This window comes from Pongo pygmaeus, chromosome 12 (genome assembly GCF_028885625.2).
Source record: "Pongo pygmaeus isolate AG05252 chromosome 12, NHGRI_mPonPyg2-v2.0_pri, whole genome shotgun sequence".
Taxonomy (NCBI): Eukaryota; Metazoa; Chordata; class Mammalia; order Primates; family Hominidae; genus Pongo; species Pongo pygmaeus.
The window spans coordinates 29,977,073-29,994,634 of NC_072385.2; the positions used below are offsets into that span (position 1 = coordinate 29,977,073).

Consider the following 17,562-nt stretch of genomic DNA (forward strand, 5'->3'; position numbering starts at 1 on the left):
TTCAGGCCTTTCTCTCTAAGTTTCTTGTCTCTTGTTTCATTGCACAACAAGGGATTCTTCATACTTGCTATGAAATACAGCAAGGCGATTTTTGCAGTGATAAACTCCACACATGTATGACAAATCCAAGCATGCAAAATGTTTAACATCCCAGTTCACAGATACTTTAGGGACAAAATCCGATTATGAATTATATGCCACAATAAATAGGGCTCAATGTTTCATAAAGCAATTTATAGTTCATAAAAATGACAAAATGTACCTGTCAGACACAGCGCGGAGAGCTGTTCTCTGAGCTGCCTGCTGGAAGAAAGAAAGGGCAGAGATGTTTATTTAATATTCTGACTTTTGAATTATGTGCTCAATCAACACTTAAAAAAAAGACCCCTGCATTACACACATTTTTGCCATGTGGCCAAATTTTAAACGACTAGCAATGTAGTAGAGAGCACTGTTGTAAAATGTGAAATGTGTGTGATGAAATGAACCTTCACGGAGAGTTAACTGAAGCCCGGCAATGCACACCTGCAACTAGGGAGTGAGTTTGGGGGGGTGCAAAGGACTGCACCCAGGTAAGCTTGGACAGGCCTCTGGAAATTGGCAAAGACCAGAGCTACTTCTCTGAAATCACTTTCCCATTGCTTTATTGTCCTTTCCTATAAGAAAACAAAAAGGTCTGTTTTGGTTTCTTTGTAGCTTCTTTCCCAATGAAGGTGTAATTTTTCACTTGGATTTCAGATTGAAAGTTTCCACAGCTGGAATATGGAATGCCACTAGAAATCTCAAGGGATTATTGATTTGTTTTAGGCATAGTTAATGATATTATGACAATGGTTTTTAAAATCCGCATCGAAATGTTAATGGATACAATTATCTGCTGTTGGGATTTGCTTTAAGATAATACAGTGGGAGGGCTGGGTGCGGTGGCTGACGCCTGTAATCCCAGCACTTTGGGAGGCCGAGGCAGGTGGATCACCTGAGGTCAGGAGTTCAAGACCAGCCTGGCCACCATGGTGAAATCCTGTCTCTACTAAAAATACAAAAATTAGCTGGGTGTGGTGGCATGTGCCTATAGTCCCAGCTACTCAGGAGGCTGAGGCAAGAAAATCGCTTGAAACCGGAAGGCGGAGGTTGCAGTGAGCCAAGATCATGCCACTGCACTCCAGCCTGGGCAACAAGAACAAAACTCCATCTCAAAAATAAATAAATAAATAAAATAAAAAAATTAAAAAAATACAGTGGGGGAAGGGCAGAGTGGGTGGGAACATACAAAAGACAAGATGGCCTTGGGTTGAGAACTGCTGACGTTAGGTGATGAGCACAGGGCAGGTTCTTATATTATTCTGGCCATTTCCCTACATGAAATGAACAAAACTTTCATTTTGTATTGAAAATGTATTGATTTGTTTTTTGTTTTTTTCTTCACTAAAATTAATTGTGTGTGTGTGTGTGTGTGTGTGTGTGTGTGTGCTGAAATTTCCCATAATAAAAAACTAAAAGAAAAAAATCATAAAAAGGCTCTATTTTGGCTGGGCATGGTGGCTCATGCCTGTAATCCCAGCACTCTGGGAGGCCCAGGCAGGTGGATCACCTGAGGTTGGGAGTTCGAGACCAGCCTGACCAACAGGGAGAAACCCCGTCTCTACTAAAAATGCAGAATTAGATGGGCATGGTGGCGCATGCCTGTAATCCCAGCTACTAGGGAGGCCAAGGCAGGAGAATTGCTTGAACTTGGGGGGCGGAGGTTGCAGTGAGCTGAGATGGCGCCATTGCACTCCAGCCTGGGCAACAACAGCAAAAGTCTGTCTCAAAAAAAAAAAAAAGGTCTCCATTTCTCCATCAGGTTCTCCCAAGTTTTGTACTTGCTTTCCTTTTCTCTGGCTATTCTATTTTTCACCCATTTGCCTTCTATCTCTGGGCCCAATGAAGCCAAGGAAGACAGATGGCACACGATGCTCTCTGTCTCAGAAGTCATGATTGGGAGGTCAGTAGAACAGGCCTACTCAGCCTGGGAAACAAGGAGTGTGCAATGGTCCTTTCCTCTTTGCATGATACACAGGTCATGTTTACTGTTTTTTTTGTTTGTTCTTTTCCTGAGACAGAGTCTCTCTCTGTCACCCAGGCTGGAGTGTAGTGGCGTGATCTCAGCTCACTGCAACCTCTGCCTCCCAGGTTCAAGCGATTCTCCTGCCTCAGCCTCCCAAGTAGCTGAGATTACAGGTGTATGCCACCACACCCAGCTATTTTTGTATTTTTAGTAGAGACAGGGTCTCACCATATTGGCCAAGCTGGTCTCGAACTCCTGACCTCAAATGATCCACCCGCCTCTGCCCCTCAAAGTGTTGGGATTACAGGTGTGAGCCACCATGTCTGGCCTATGTTTACTGTTGACCAAGGACCTCACAATACTTCTCATGCTGATCCCCCATCACATTTAGATATCAGGAAAAATAGAATCTTCAGGTTAGAAAAAAATGACACCTCAGAACCATTTTCCCTGTTATGGAAATAAAATACACCCTTGGTGACAGTTCCACATCTTGGGATAAAAATAAAAGTAGAAGCAGTCATCATCCCAGAAAAGCTCCTTCCTAAGGTAGGAGCTGGATGACCTCGGTACACTTTTAGAATAACATGGACATGAAAGATGAAGGCAGGGCAGTGGCAGGAAGGCGCAGGGATGGGCAGCCGCTCCTCAAATGGTGCCTAGAACTGTGAGCAGGTGTCAACACATATCTGCTGAGTAAATGTTAGAGGAATGAATCAGTCAGGGAAGCCTTCTCGCTGAAATCTGAGCATAATTTTAAAGACAAGGAGGGATGTGGTCAGGAGAGAGGAGGCATTGGTAGTACTGGGCTAGACGGCACAGCAGGGGCCTGTCCCAGCCTCTGGCAGCAGCTCTCAACCGGGGCACCCATGACTCCCAAACCCTGGGTGTCTGGAATTGATAAGGGTGTTTCTGTGCATTACATTCATGAGGGGGATCAATAATGGCAGTTAGTGTCTGGGGCCAGGGATACCAAAGCCCTTCAAAGAGCAGGAAGGTCCCTTGTACAATGAAGAATTGTCCCCTTAAAAGGACAAAGGGTGCCTGCAGAGAAACACTGCGGCAGAGTAGGAATGAAAGGAGAACAGAAAGAAGGGCTGTAGGGAACATGAGCTCCAGGGCCTGGCAAACATAAGAGGAACCGAGACAACTTCCATAAGTAATGTAACAATACTGAATTAGGAAAACCATTCAGTGTGTTGAGCCGGGGTTGGAGAGTCCGACATTCTGGGACAGGTTTTGCCATTCATTTGCTATGGACCTTGCGTCTGGCCTTCAACCTCTGGCTTAGTTTCCAAACCACCCTTTCCTTCTCTGAATAGGGTGCTGAAAGACAGTCAGTCCGTGTCCAGGCTACTATGGACAATCCAAGGGGTTGCTGTCCCCTCCTCATTCCCTAGATTCTGAATGAAGACCCCATGTCCTGGTATTCCACTGTCATAGGATTACCTCAACATATAAAAGAATACAGATCTACTGACCTTGATAAGGAGAGCTGAGGGAGCAGCGAGAGGCAGGGGAACAGGACTGGAGCCTGAGGAGCCCAAGCAGACACCTCCAGGGATGGGTGCTTCCCTCTCCCCTCAGTCCTTCTCCTGTGCTCTTCCAGGGAGCCAGCCCAGAGCATGCTGATAAAACGCACCCAGCAGGCAACAGGTGGCATCACTGCTGGCAGGTTTGTCTCCTGGAGAGTTTCTCTCTCACTCAGCAAGATAGCTTTCGCTTTAGGCCGCGATACTTGAAATGAATTTAACTCCCTACTCCTGACTGTTTGGCTGAATATACAAGAAGTATTTTTGAACTGCCCCAAAGAAAGGTGGAATGTATTATTAGTATTGTCTCTTAACATCATCTCAGCAGGAGTAATCAGAGACTGGCTCTTCCTGGAATAACAGAAATTGTAAGAGGTGTGACTAAAAGTTCAATAGAAACCTTCAACATGGCATCTGAATTTCCCCCTAGCCATGGAAATAGACCAAGGCTGTCAATATTGTAAAAGGCTATTGACTCTTTTCTCTCCCGCCTCCAAACAATTCCTGCTGACTTCTGTGATATGGAAACAGTGCTTGTTGATGTACAGCTTGTCAGAAAATGATTTCAAAAGCGAAAGGAAAACAAACAAACAAAAAGCAAGAAACACTGCTGTCTGGCCACCACTGGAGTACCTAGGAATTGAGGCATCCCAGTGGCGGCACCTGTTGGCAACACTACAGGACCGATGTTAGCCCTGTCTTCCAATACAAGCTGAGTTGGAAGCTTAGAGCAAGGGCTGCTTTCCTTTAGCAGACTGGTGTAATGCTGGGAACAAAAGGTCCTTCTGGGCCGAGAGACAGGGCAGCCTACCAGGCACTAAGCAGTGTTCTCTGGTGATTCTTCACTCTTCCAATCTGTCACATGATGTATGCTACCAAGCATGCAACACCATGGTACTTGGCACCATCAATTGCCTGCACCGTTTTTTTTTTTTTTTTTTTTGATGTTGTTTCGTTCTTGTTGCCCAGGCTGGAGTGCAGTGATGATGATGAGGTCTCAGCTCACTGCAACCTCCGCCTCCCTGGTTCAAGCGATTCTACTGCCTCAACCTCCAGAGTAGCTGGGATTACAGGCATGCGCCACCACACCCAGCTTATTTTTTTGTATTTAGTAGAGACGGGGTTTCACTGTGTTAGTCAGGCTCGTCTTGAATTCCTGACCTCAAGTGATCTGCCTGCCTCAGCCTCCCAAAGTGCTGGGGTTACAGGTGTGCGCCACTGCGCCCGGCCTGCTCTGCTATTTTTTAATGACTAATTTTCATTGTGCTATTTAATTTGCAGTTATTCTACATCATTAAAAATTTTACAAAAACTCATCATCTATTATGAAAGAACAGGAGTATATGTCAGATGTTTTAAATAATTTGAGGAAAAAACCCTTTATGGCATTATATTAATTGTATGTCATATACCAGAGTAAAGACCACCCAGATGTTTTTACTGACTCCTCTCTTTAACAAAACCTTCAGCTTTTGCACACTATTTTATTTTACTATTGGAAAATAATAAAACGAATAAATATTGGAATTAAATGGCAAAGAAAAAATTAGGTGACTCATGATTGAAACTTGAAAAAGTATTCATAGTAAACTAGATGAATTGCCCAATTTCATTCCTTCAAGAGTTATACATTACAGTAACTATATTTTTCTCTTCCTAAATCTCACATCATCTTTTCCTTGCAACTTGCCTTTTATTCGGTTCTCAGCAAAATAGGTTGAGAGGGTTAAGAGAACACGTCATTGATCTTTCCTGAGTTCATTATTCATTATGAATGATTCTAAGCTCCAGTCTATGAGACAAAACATGTTCTTTTTTTTTCTGCCAGAAATTGCCATTTTCAGGTTCTCCTCAAGAGATGACATATTTTCTCTGTCTTTATTATAGCAAGCTTGTTGCTTGAGAACACAATCGGTAGATATTCAGGTTTCAATGTATGCTAAATGAATTACAAGTCACATTCTGTTATTGAAGGGAAATCAAAGAGGAAATTAAATGAATAATTAAATTATTACAATTACAATTACAATAATTAAATTATTGTAATTGGGTCAAGCACTGAACAAGTTCATGGATCCTGGAGTGGGGAGGAAGACAAAGGGAGAGGCTGAAATTCAGAGGGCTCTCAGAATGATCTCATTTCTTACTTGATAGAAACAGAATTTACGCCTGGAGAGGTTTGTAATTCAGTCTGAAGTACCTACTATGTGCAAGCAGTGGACTTGGCTTAGGTGGCAGTCACAACAGACAAAGCCCTTGCCATATTGTGCTTAGTGTCTAGAGGTGGGGCAGACATGAAAAGCTACACACGCACACACACACACAGCAGTCTACATTCCAAGGGGCATGGCTGAAGAGGACAGGGTGCTCTGAAACTAACTAATGAAGGAAACCTTGTTTGGAATGAGTGTCAAGGAAGGCGTACTAAGTAAGAAATAACAAAGCTGAGGCTTAAAGGATAAAGAAAAATGATCAGATCAGAGAAATGGGGGTGGGTGGCAAGGGGAGTGCTCTAGGCAGGGAAGCTCTAGTTTGGCAGCAAAGGCCAGGAGCTGGCCTAGATCCTGGCTCAGCTGAAGAACTATAAGATGTCACTGTGCTGCAGTTCAGCAAGTGGTAGGGGACAGCAGCAGAGCAAGATGAGGCCAATCCCAAGGGTTTTAGACATCAAGTGAAGTATTTTAGGTATTAACCACAGGACAATAGAAAGTCATCGAAGGGTTTACATTAGGGGAAGCTGGGTGAAGCATGCATGGGGCTTGCTTATATGTTCTTTGCAACGTCCTGTGAATCTATTATATAATTTAAAAAAATAGTAGCGAATGAGGCAATAAGATTTTTCAAACATCTTGCTGGCTTCTGTATGATGAATGGAATTGGGTAGGAAGGGACAAAGTTTGAGGTTATTGCAGTGATGTGGGCAAGAGAAAAGCATGGTAGTAGTGAAGATGGAAAGAGCTTGTGTTACACTGTGAAGGTCTGATTGAGGGAACAGGTGACTGATTAGATGTGGCAGGCCAGGGAGAGACATCAGGTGTGAGGTCCAGGTTTCTGGCTTGGGCATCTGGTATGGATGGAGATCCACTTGTTAAGTGGATTAAACTGGGGGCATAAGAGCAGGGGGCAAAGGCAGAATTGAGTGTTGGGTGTGTGAAGTTAAAGTTGCCTACAAGATGTTTCAGTGGAGACTCTGAGTAGCTAGCTGGATACATGAGACTGAAGTTATTAAATGCCAATTAAGTAAGAAACATCAATAACAGTCATAAAAAATGGATTGAGGTTTCTGGATCTACATTTTGCTACTGTTCTAAGAGAAAAAGATTTAGGTTTCAACTGGTTGGGATATATCTTTGTGTTTTCATTATGGATGTCAGTAACCTCCATTTTTGCTATCAACAGTATCAGATTTATTCTGCTGACAATAAAGGAGGTATCTCTGCACAGGGATTTTAATCAGCTTGTTGCACCTGTGATAGGACATTGTATCCATATTCAAATACTTGAATAAACGCCGTTGCAGCCAATCTTAGTTTGTGTTTTGCTGTTACTGAAGCACACTGTAAAATTTAGACCCAATCACATATTTTTATAGTTCTATTTGTAAAGCCTTACTTTTTTGCTGTTCTTTTTCAAGTTCAGACTTGTTCTTATTAATTTATTTCACGGTTTAATTTCCTTCCACATCTATAAGCAATTTTATGTTTCATTATCTTAACTTTTATGCCATTGTTTTTCACTTTAGTCCTAGCTAATGGGTCTCTTAACTTTTTATGTTGTGGGCTTCCATTTAGTATTTTTCAACCTGTTTCGTAATATTTGCAAGGCAAAGGAAAAATTCTTACTCCTCTCTATTTTTTCCTCAGCAATAATGAGTCTTTTGCATTTTCGGATTCCTAGAAATAAATGCTGCCTAGGAAGCATTTTGTTCAGTCGACTTTGACCTCATCCCATTCTCTACAGGGGTCAGGCAGAGTCAGGGATGATATAATTTATCATCCAAATAAGAAAAAATTTGAGAGTGAAAGGGGATGCTAACCAGACTGCAGTCAGAGACAAAACGAGAAAATCTGGCTGTTCTGGGCACACAGGGCTGTACAGTCGCTCTAATAAGGACTGCTCTGTGCAAATATGACTTGCTGCTTATAAACCCTGTTAAATAAGATCATGATAAGAAGGCAGACCTCAGGGCCTGAGGAGCATGCCAATAACGAAAGCACAGAGCTGAACGGGATCAGCAGAGGACGAATCCTTCCAATTCCTAATGTTGAGTCCAACGGATGCTTGTGTGATTTTCTGGCTCTCTGTCTATCGGCTCCTCCCTCTGTTCACTGCAGACACTCTGAGGTCTAGCTCACCCTTCGTGTTAAGTGTTAACTCTTTTGTAAAAATTCTCAAGCTCCTCTCCATGCACTCCTAGTCTGTAACATGAGGTAACCCTGGATTCTAGTCATTTTTGGGGAGTATGCCGTCTGCCTCATGACAATTTTAGTTTTGGCTTCCGAAGTTCCTTACAAGAACATTGATGGCAGAGATCCTAGCTCATTTTCCCTCCACCTAAAAGAGCTCTCTCTCAACCCACAACACTTACAACATGTGAGCAGGTAATCTCAGGATGACAAATACTACTATTTGCCACGATCTCCAATCTAAGAGGTTTGTGGAAATACATTTTTTTCATATCTGTGTATTATTTCCCTATTTGCTTTATTTAAATACTTGGACACAATTTCCTCTTTGAAAAATATTTGACTATCTTCTGCTTCCCCACATTGCTTAGGTTTGTTTATGTCTACTAGAAATTTGATAGACAATAAAAAACATTTATTGAGCACCTAGTATATCCTGAGAAAAATGCTGATTAGGGTTGACCACACCAGATGAAGTTTGCACAGGCAACATTATCTCATAAGGTGGATTCTATTATCAACAGAGTGATCTGGGGGCCTTACGTGAGGCCAAATTGTCAGGGAAGGCTCTAATTTGGCAAGTCAAATCTGAGAGGACTGAGAGAGGCATACTCATTTTTGTTGAGTATTTCTAGGACATTTCACTCGCTAGAGATACACCCACGTGTGACATCCACTTCCTGGTTCTCCCTGCTCCAAAGCACGTGGCTCTTCTAGGCTCTGGAAGCTTTTGCCATCACACATGAAAATGTAGGCAGCTGCTATCAGTCAGGAGCAAGAAGAGAAAGGTGTGAGGACAACGTGAGAGGATGCTGCAGGGACTGCCCCTGTCCAGGTTAAGGCTCTATGGAGGGCACAGAAGACACATGGCACCCTGTAGGGCAGGACATTCTGAACACCATGAAAGCAACACTATGGGTGAGAGGGGCCCTGAAGGATGCCTGGAGGAGGGCTGTGGGACACATGGCTGATGGGGGGTGGTAAGAGGTCACTCTGAAGTGGGACGATGATGGCAAGAAGACCATGACCATGTGTGAGGTTATTAGTGTTCGCCATGATGTGGGGTGGGTGATATCTAGCCCTAAGCCAGATTCTCGGGGCGACTCAGCCTCAGTCTCCTGAGTAGCTGGGAGTACAGGTGCCTGCTACCACGCCGGGCTAATTTTTGTAGTTGTTTTTTTAGTAGAGACGGGGTTTCACCACGTTAGCCAGACTTGTTTTCATAATTTTATACTAATGTTTATTTATATTCATAGAAAATATTTCATATTAATCTACTTTAATATTGTTGTCCAGTGCATTTAAGATATTGAAACACAGGTTCAGAAGATTAACTTGCCGGTGGTCTCAGAGCCAGTGAGTAAAGGAACCAGGCCAGTGAGGGCTCCACAGAGCAGCCACATTCTGCCTTGGCCTCAGCATGGACCCCTGTGGCTGGAGGTGGAAAGCAAAGGGGACTAGGTGAATTCTGAATTGTGGCAGTTTCAGTGAGAAGAGGACTGCTGGGATACTGGGTGGATGCTAACAGACACTGGGGGAAACCTTTATGTGGGGATGCCAGTGAAGGGGAATAATAGGAGTCACCTCTTAGATAAGTGTTGGCAAAGGAGATGGGAGGATTTCAGGTTTCTGAGACTAATTTGTCTTCTCAAGAGGGTTATATCCTTATTGTTGATCTTGGCCCTTGTCAAAATATTCTGGGGAAGAATTCTTTTTACCTTCAGGGCTCACCATGACAGAACTATGTAAAGGAAGTAGCTGTCTGGGTTAGGTCTGGGTAGGAGCAAACACCGCTGAAGATTCACCTGGCAGAGCGGGCATACCTACTGGTGCTGTTGGATGCTGGTGGAAGATCCAAGCTCAGCTGCCTGTTCTCAGAATCAGGTGGCTGAAACATGGTTTCTGGGACTGAGTTTTGGCAAGGCAATTGTGCCTTCCGGATGTGCACACATGCATACATGTGCCTGTCTAGCTACAATTTCAAAGTGACAGCAAACAAACAAGAGTAGCCATCAGACCCAATGCTGGCTAAGCTGCCAGGAGATACAATGCAGGTAGTATATGCATTTAAACTCCTGGTTCTTAGGAATGGAAGTTTAAATGTGGAGTGCAGATGGTGATGCTGGTCAAAGTGAGGAAGTGATTTACCTTCTGGACAGCTGCCTTGGCTTCCAGATCTCACTAGAATGGGCAGGTCTTTTCTAGAGGTCTGTGACATACAATTTTAGGGGAAAAAATAGAAAGTAAATCACCAGTAATAACTGCTAAGTTCTAAAAGTGCCAGTTGACTTGTCTTTCCAGATAGTTCCAGCCTTGGTGGGATTTAATGCAGAAGAGATGACATGTCAGAGTGATTGGACTATGAGGCGATCGTATGCACACAATGAAGCTTTGCATAAAGGTGATACTGATGTAGCTCCTCATCACAGCCTAGACTATTTAGGTTCTGCTTGGGCAATGGATCAAGTTTCCTAGCACAAAAAGACCTGTGTGCGCAGAAACCGCTGCTTCTAGGTCCAATCCCTCCACCAGATGAAAGCACTAAGTACTGCAGGTTCCATAAGTACTGCAGGTTCCATCATGACTCTGCGGCCTGCTCGTCTGGGCTTGGGTCATTCACATGTTCCTGGAACTCATCTCACAGGGCAATTTCAATGCAGGCCAGACCCTGAGCAAGGCAAAGATGGCGACATCCATTAATGGCTTTCATCTTTGGCTCAGCAGGTGGATACTGGGATTAGTCATTTCCTACTTTGTTGAGTTTGCCAAATACATTTTGGACCTTTAAAAAGTCCTTATGCTATCGCAATATGATGCTTTGGTACAGTCCTGTCCACTTTCCACTGGCCTTGGCAGGTGCTTGAGTATTATGAAAGCAACTAGCGCCTAAATTGTGAAATACAAATGTTACTTTGTTTTTGTAGAAAGACCAGATGAAAATAACATAAAATGTTTTGGTATTTTTGTTAAAAATGCAATCTGGGCTTGAAGAACTTAAATCTAAGTCTGGCTTTATGTTTCATTTAAACCTTTTTTACTCAGGCAAAATAGCAATATTTGAAGGTAAAAACAGGTTTGTAATGATTAGGAAAGATTCTTCCAATTGCACTTTGCAAACCAATTATATAAGAGAAAGCTGAACCAGTTCTGAGTGTGTTGTTATTGTTATCAGGATTTTCACCTCTCAAGTGAACAGTGCTTTATGATTTATATGTGAAAGTGCTTTCGCATGTAATGTATAATAATCACACAGTCTTCTTTGAAATGCCTTGAACTTTTAAGAACAAATCCAGGTTGAAAGAAGAGGTACTCAGAGAAATAATGTGAATCAGATCTCTCCAGAGAATCAGATCTCTCTACTGGAATCCTTGCGTGCAGGGTTTTTTAGCGTGCAGATGACCATGTCTGGGGGCCTAACATTCTAGCCACTATCTGGTCTGCTTCTTAAAGATGGTCTTGTTTTAATTAACACAACCTTTTGGCTGCAGATCTGGTGGGGATGGAATTGGGAAGTGCCAAGGGACCTTGAATGATCACACATGATTTTTCTCCATGTAGAAACAACAGGCTAAGAGAGTCTCCTGAGAAAAGCTGGGCTTGTGAGATAACCAGCCCTACCTGGAGAAGCTTTGGAAAAAGAAAAACAAAAACTCAACTTTACAACTGTATATCTGGACAAAACACCTGAGGAACTGTCGGTAAACCCTTTACTATACGACACTGCCCATGCCTGGATATGAGGGATAGCGTATACTCCAAGGAACAATATCTCTTGTAGGGTTTCACTTCCTAAAAAGCTACTGAAGAAAAAAACCATTGAAGTCATGGGACAAAGGGCTATTCCTCTGAGTTAAACAGGAATGTCCCCTGGAGGGAGAATTCCACTTCTTCTGCCAACCAGCAACCCTGCTGGCAGCTGTGTTTGAGAAAAGCGTGCCTATCAACTAATGATGCCCAGCCCCTCTCCTGGCTCCTGAATGGAGAGTCTGTGTTGGTGGTATTGATATCCACCATTAACAAAAACTTGGCTTACTTTAAAAAATGCAGATCCTTTTATGAATTCTTCAACATAACAAAGGCAATGGTTTCCCGTTTTTGTGTTAATTGTATGTTTGCCCAAATTTGATGGATCATGTTTTGGTTTTTATATAATTTTCTCATTTTCCAGATTTCCATTTAGGGTCCTCAGGCTGAAATTAGGCATATCCCATGGCCCAGGCTGGTTGGACACAACTAAATCTACATAAATCTCCATTGAGTCTCCGAGGAGATTCGATGAGAAAATATTTTAGGAAACAGGGTTGTGAGTCTCTGTGCTCAGTGATATTTAAGTTGGCTGACCATTTCAATTTTGGAAATTATAGTCCATTAACATGAAAAAAAGGCAATTACATGTTTGTGTATTTCTACCTATGCTTGTGCTTTTTGCAAATGTTTATAAAGAGTGGCATGATAAAATAAAATAATTTTGTGTTTGCTTCTGGTGACAGTGAAATTTTATTTATAAAATACAATTACTGGCCAGGCTCGCTGGCTCATGCCTGTAATGCTAACACTTTGGAAGGCCAAGGCAGGGGGATCACCTGAGGTCAGGAGTTTGAGACCATCCTGGCCAATGCAGTGAAACCCCGTCTCTACTAAAAATGCAAAAAATAGCTGGGCATGGTGGCACACACTTGTAGTCCCAACTACTCAGGAGGCCGAGGCAGGAGAATCGCTTGAACCTGGGAGCCGGAGGTTGCAGTGGGCCAAGATTGCGCCACTGAACTTCAGCCTGGCGACAGAACAAGACTCTGTCTCAAAAAAAAAAAACAAAAAAAAAAACAAAAAAAAGGCAATTACTTAACTAAAAGCTTTAGGATGGTTAAACAAACCAACCAACCCTTCTGCTGAACATTTGAGTTTCACTGATTATGACGGGAGGTTCAAACATATGATTACTTCATATACGGATGTGAAAAAGGTCTGATAGGCAGTTTTCAATTAGAGTTATTGTTCTGTTTCCATATTAATAGAAACCAATTAGTTATTAGGAACAGATTGGGTATTTAGCTCAGGTACAACATAAAATGCAAGACTAAAAAGAAAAACGAACATACAGTATTCTTTTTTTCTATGTTGCTATGAGGGTTAATATATTTAATATATACTTTTTGTATGGTCCATTGGGGCAAGGGATTTCCTGGCATTGAAAACTTACTTAAAATATCTGTGATTAAGTTATCATAATGAATATTACTGATGTGTAATTCATTAAGACCAACAAGCCAGCATCTTACATGATGTTTGGTACTTAGTAGGTATTTGAGACTATGCTCAGTTTTTTGCAAAAACTGTCTAGCTCTTGTTTGCCTACAAACAACATTGACAATACAGTTCATTTCTAATGTAGGAGAAACTTGATTTTGGAGCCTTGCCCCTCAAACCTGGTTCCGATTACTGCTTCAACTCCTGTTTATATAATTCTGCACAATTTTGGCAGGATTCAAGAGCACATACCAGGGTGTTGGCTTTTATGAATCTCCTGGGATATGAATGTCACGCTGACTGGATGAACCCTGGCCACAAATCCCAGACAAGCACAATGACTCTATTTATTCAGACTTGGCTGCCTGAATGCAGATTGACTCTGTGGGTAATAAATTTTCACAGGCCAAGAGCTTCAGGATCAACCAAGCTGATCCTGAGAAGAAAAATGCACCCAAGGAAGTAGAGCTGGGCTGCAGAAACCTCCTATGTTTTTATTCCATGTCTGCATATCATTCAGCTAATTCATTTAGTTACTGATTGACATGTACTGTCAATGCTTTCAGACATTTTAAAAGCTCTGCTTTGTGTTATGCAATTGTCATATTAAAAAGAAACAAGGGAAAAAATGAAAAGCTTCCATTACAATTGGCAATCTGCTTTTAACAGTACACCCAAAACTGATGTGAGTCATCCAGTAATCTCTATGGTAAAGAGCACAGAATTGAGATGGGAATGTTTCTTGTGCTGCTCCATAGGAAACCAAAGGAAACAGCAATAAGAACTGCATTTTGTGCTCAGAGCAACCTCACCTACAATCTTGATATCTTGATGAAGTGAGGCTTTAGATTATTTCTAAGAGACACAATTATTATTCTATGCATTATAAATAAGAAAATAATTGGCTCTTTAATTTGCAGATTTATGTTAATGATCTAGATATCTATTAAATTAATTGCATGCTCTCCAAATATTGATTGGGGATTAAAGGGCAACTTTTCATTGTGCAAGAAGTAAATTAACGCCAATGGGGAAATTTCCCTCTACAGATTAGATCCAATGATTGTTGCCTGTAAAATTAAAACAGTCAGTTAAAGTGGATAAACCATGCTCATTTAAAGAGAAAAATGCGGCAACAGAGTTAAAATAAAAAGACTGCCCAATATGTTTGGATAACGTAATTACTGGAAGCTGCAGGCGTGTACATAACCGTTCAATTTAGATCCCTGGTCCCTTCCTTTCCCTAAGCTATGTATTTGTCATCTCCGAAACACTTGTCTGCAGTTGACACTATCTCGGCTGTTCCTTGCTGAAAGTCTTAATCATGTGTCCCTCTCCTCATGCCTTAGCTATAGTAATGCCATCTACATATTTGCTTGTGTCCAACCTCCCAAGCTTATCCTGACTTGAGAGGCAGAGCTCATCTTTTTGCCAAATGGGAAGACATGCAATATAATTAATCACTCCCTTCCTAATCTATTAAATTTTTTTTTATACTTAGTGTCTTAAGCCTTCCAATTCCTTCACATTGTTTCACAAAAACATTGGTCTTTGGAATTGTTAAAACCAACAGTTACAGAAAGGAGATCAAACAAATTACTCCAGATATCACATATCTTTCCTTTACTCAGATAAATAAGAAAACTGATTCTCAGATCTTTTGTGCTATTTCCAGTTGGAACCTCATCCAGTGTGAAAATCATAGGTGCAACCATAAGGCTATGCTTCCATTTCATTTATGTTTGTAAACTTTCTAAGGAAACCTGGTCACAACCCCAGCACTAGAGGCTACAGCCAAAATTTGGTTATTCTTGAAAGGGAAGGCTGTGGAGAAACTCAGTCTCTTGGTTTTGAAGGCTTCTGTTTGAGATAACTTATGAAAACTTGTAGCTTCAATATAGCTTGATGTAAGCATCTTTAAGAAGGGGCTATAGACATTTCCATGGAGATTGGATAAGTGCTTTTTTTCTCAAATAGGTTATTTGTGTATTAATCTATAGCCAATTTAAGATATTGGGCCTTATGTTTTTGTCATCTCTGTCAATACTTTTGACGTTTGGATAGAACTCATTTGAAAAATCAGAGAGTTCAGGAAAAGGAACAAAGGCAGAGCAAACGTCATCTTTGATATTGTACAATGGACAGTGGGAAATACTCTCAATTGAATGCATCACTATGCATTTATCCATCCATTCATTCAACAAATATTTAGCAGTTCTGCTGTGCCAGACACAGTCCCTGCCCTCAGGAAACTTCCAGTTTAGCTGGTGTAGACAGATCTTAGAAAAAGTAAACATAACATATAACTAAAATTACGATGAGATTTAGGTAAAAAGATGAAGGATACTGTGAGAAGGACTAACTGGGAGTTGATTAGATAAGAGGGAGGTCTCCCTGAGGAAGTGAAAGTTATGCTGCACCTCCAACATGAGTAGGTGTTAGCAAGGCAAAAATGAGGGAGCAGAGGCCTATGGAGGCCCTAAGGCAGCTGAGCTCAGCTTCCTGCAGGAGCTGGGAGAAGGGCCAGGCTGCAAATGAGCTCAGTGTGAAGATGAGACATGGACAAAGCCAGATGGGGCAGGGTAGTGTTGGCCATGCTGAGGACTCCGAATTTGATCCCAGGTGGGATGGGAAACCTATTTAAGATTTTAGACCAAGGAATTACTTGCTCTGATTTTTAAAAGATCACTGTGGGGAGGTTGTATTACAGAGGGCAGGAAACAGAAATACAATAGTTTATACCAGACTGATTTTGACTAGCTGGGAATGGAAAGAGGTAGATGGACCAATATTTAATTTTGGAGGCTGAGTTTATAGGACTTAGAGATGAAGTGACTATCTGAGTGAGGAACAGGGAATCATCAAGGATGAGTCTGAAGTTTCTAGGCTGGAACAGCTGGGCATCTGGCAGTGCTAGTTTTGGAAACGGGAACAATAACAAGAGGAACATGTTTGTGTGTCTGGGTAGAGCGGTGGCAAAGGCCAGAAGTCCAACTGGGCACAGACTGAATCTGAAATGTCCGTGAGACATCCAAGTGGAAAAGTAAAGTAGGTTTGTGGTTCAGAAGAGAGTTCTGAGCTGAGGATATAACTTTAGAAACTGTCAGTATATAAAAACTGAAGGTCATAGGAATGGATGAGATCACCCAGAGAGCAGACATGGAGAAGAAAAGTCAGGAATAAACACGGAAAGTTTCCAACATTGGGCAGAAAATCAGAGTCAGCACAAGAGCCTGAGAAGAGAAGCCGGAGGGGCAGGACCCAAACCAGGAGAGTGTGGTGTTAGACTCCTACAGAGAAGTGGGTGATGAATAGTGTTCAATGCTGTAAGCCTTCTAGTAAGACAGGGGACTGAAAAAAGCCCAGTATAATTGGCTCTAGAGAGGTCATTGGGGGCCCAATGAGGAGCATTTCTGGTAAAGAGATGGGGGCATAATGAGATCAAAAGAACAAGTCTCTGTAGCTCTGAGGAAATGGATGAACTTTGGATAGGAGCAGGGCAGTGTCCTCTCGCAACAGGAGGACACGGGGAGGATGAGTGAAGATGGAAGCAGTGGTGCAGATGTGGTATTGAGAAGTTTAGGTTTCTCTGCTAGAAGCCAGTCAGCCATGGTATGAGGTAGGGAAATAAAGATAAATAAGATACACAGTGAAATTCAGGTTGTTTACTTATGAAGTTGGGAAGACAGAAGACTACATTTGTATTATCTATTATTATTCATTCTGTAATAAAGGCAATTATAGGATATTAAGGGAGAAAGCATGCAAAATGACAGTACCAGTGAACTGTTATAAGTTACGTATATATAGTGTAATGCCTAGAATAGCCACTAAAAAGCTGTACAAAGAGATACACACAAAAATGTTACAGACAAATCAAAGTAGAATTCAAAAGGTTTAAGGAATACACAGAAAGGCAGGAAAAAGAAAATAAAAACCAGGAAGAAACTAAACAAAAAACAGAGTGGTAGACTTAAGCTTTAACAAATCAATAATTACATTAAATGTAAATTGTCTAAATGTATCAATTAAAAGACAGAAATTGGCAAAATGATTAAAAATATGACAACTATTAATATATGCTGTATGTAAGAAACTCATTTCAAATTTAACAATATTGGTAGGCTGAAAGTAAAAGAACGGAAAAAAGTTACATTATGAAAGCATTAATCAAAAGAAAGCAGGAGTAGCTATGCTGTTATCAGAAAAAGTAGACCTCAGAGCAAAGAAAATGACCAGAGACAGAGTGGGACATTACATAATGATAGAAGGGTCAATCTAACAAAATATAGCAATCCTAAACGTACACACACCAACTAACAGAGCTGTG

At 41.6% G+C, this 17,562-nt stretch overlaps 1 protein-coding gene across 11 annotated transcripts in view; it reads right to left on the bottom strand.

The window, feature by feature from the left end:
- The window catches only part of AFF3 (ALF transcription elongation factor 3), a 579,079-nt gene that overhangs the window by 106,350 nt on the left and 455,167 nt on the right, over window positions 1-17,562 (bottom strand). For 10 of the 11 annotated variants that reach the window (XM_063649229.1, XM_063649228.1, XM_063649226.1 and 7 more), the window contains one exon: window positions 263-303. In XM_063649229.1, the coding sequence (XP_063505299.1) occupies window positions 263-303 (41 nt within the window). The remainder of the gene's footprint in view (window positions 1-262; window positions 304-17,562) is intronic. The other variant, XM_063649227.1, reaches the window with a different exon arrangement.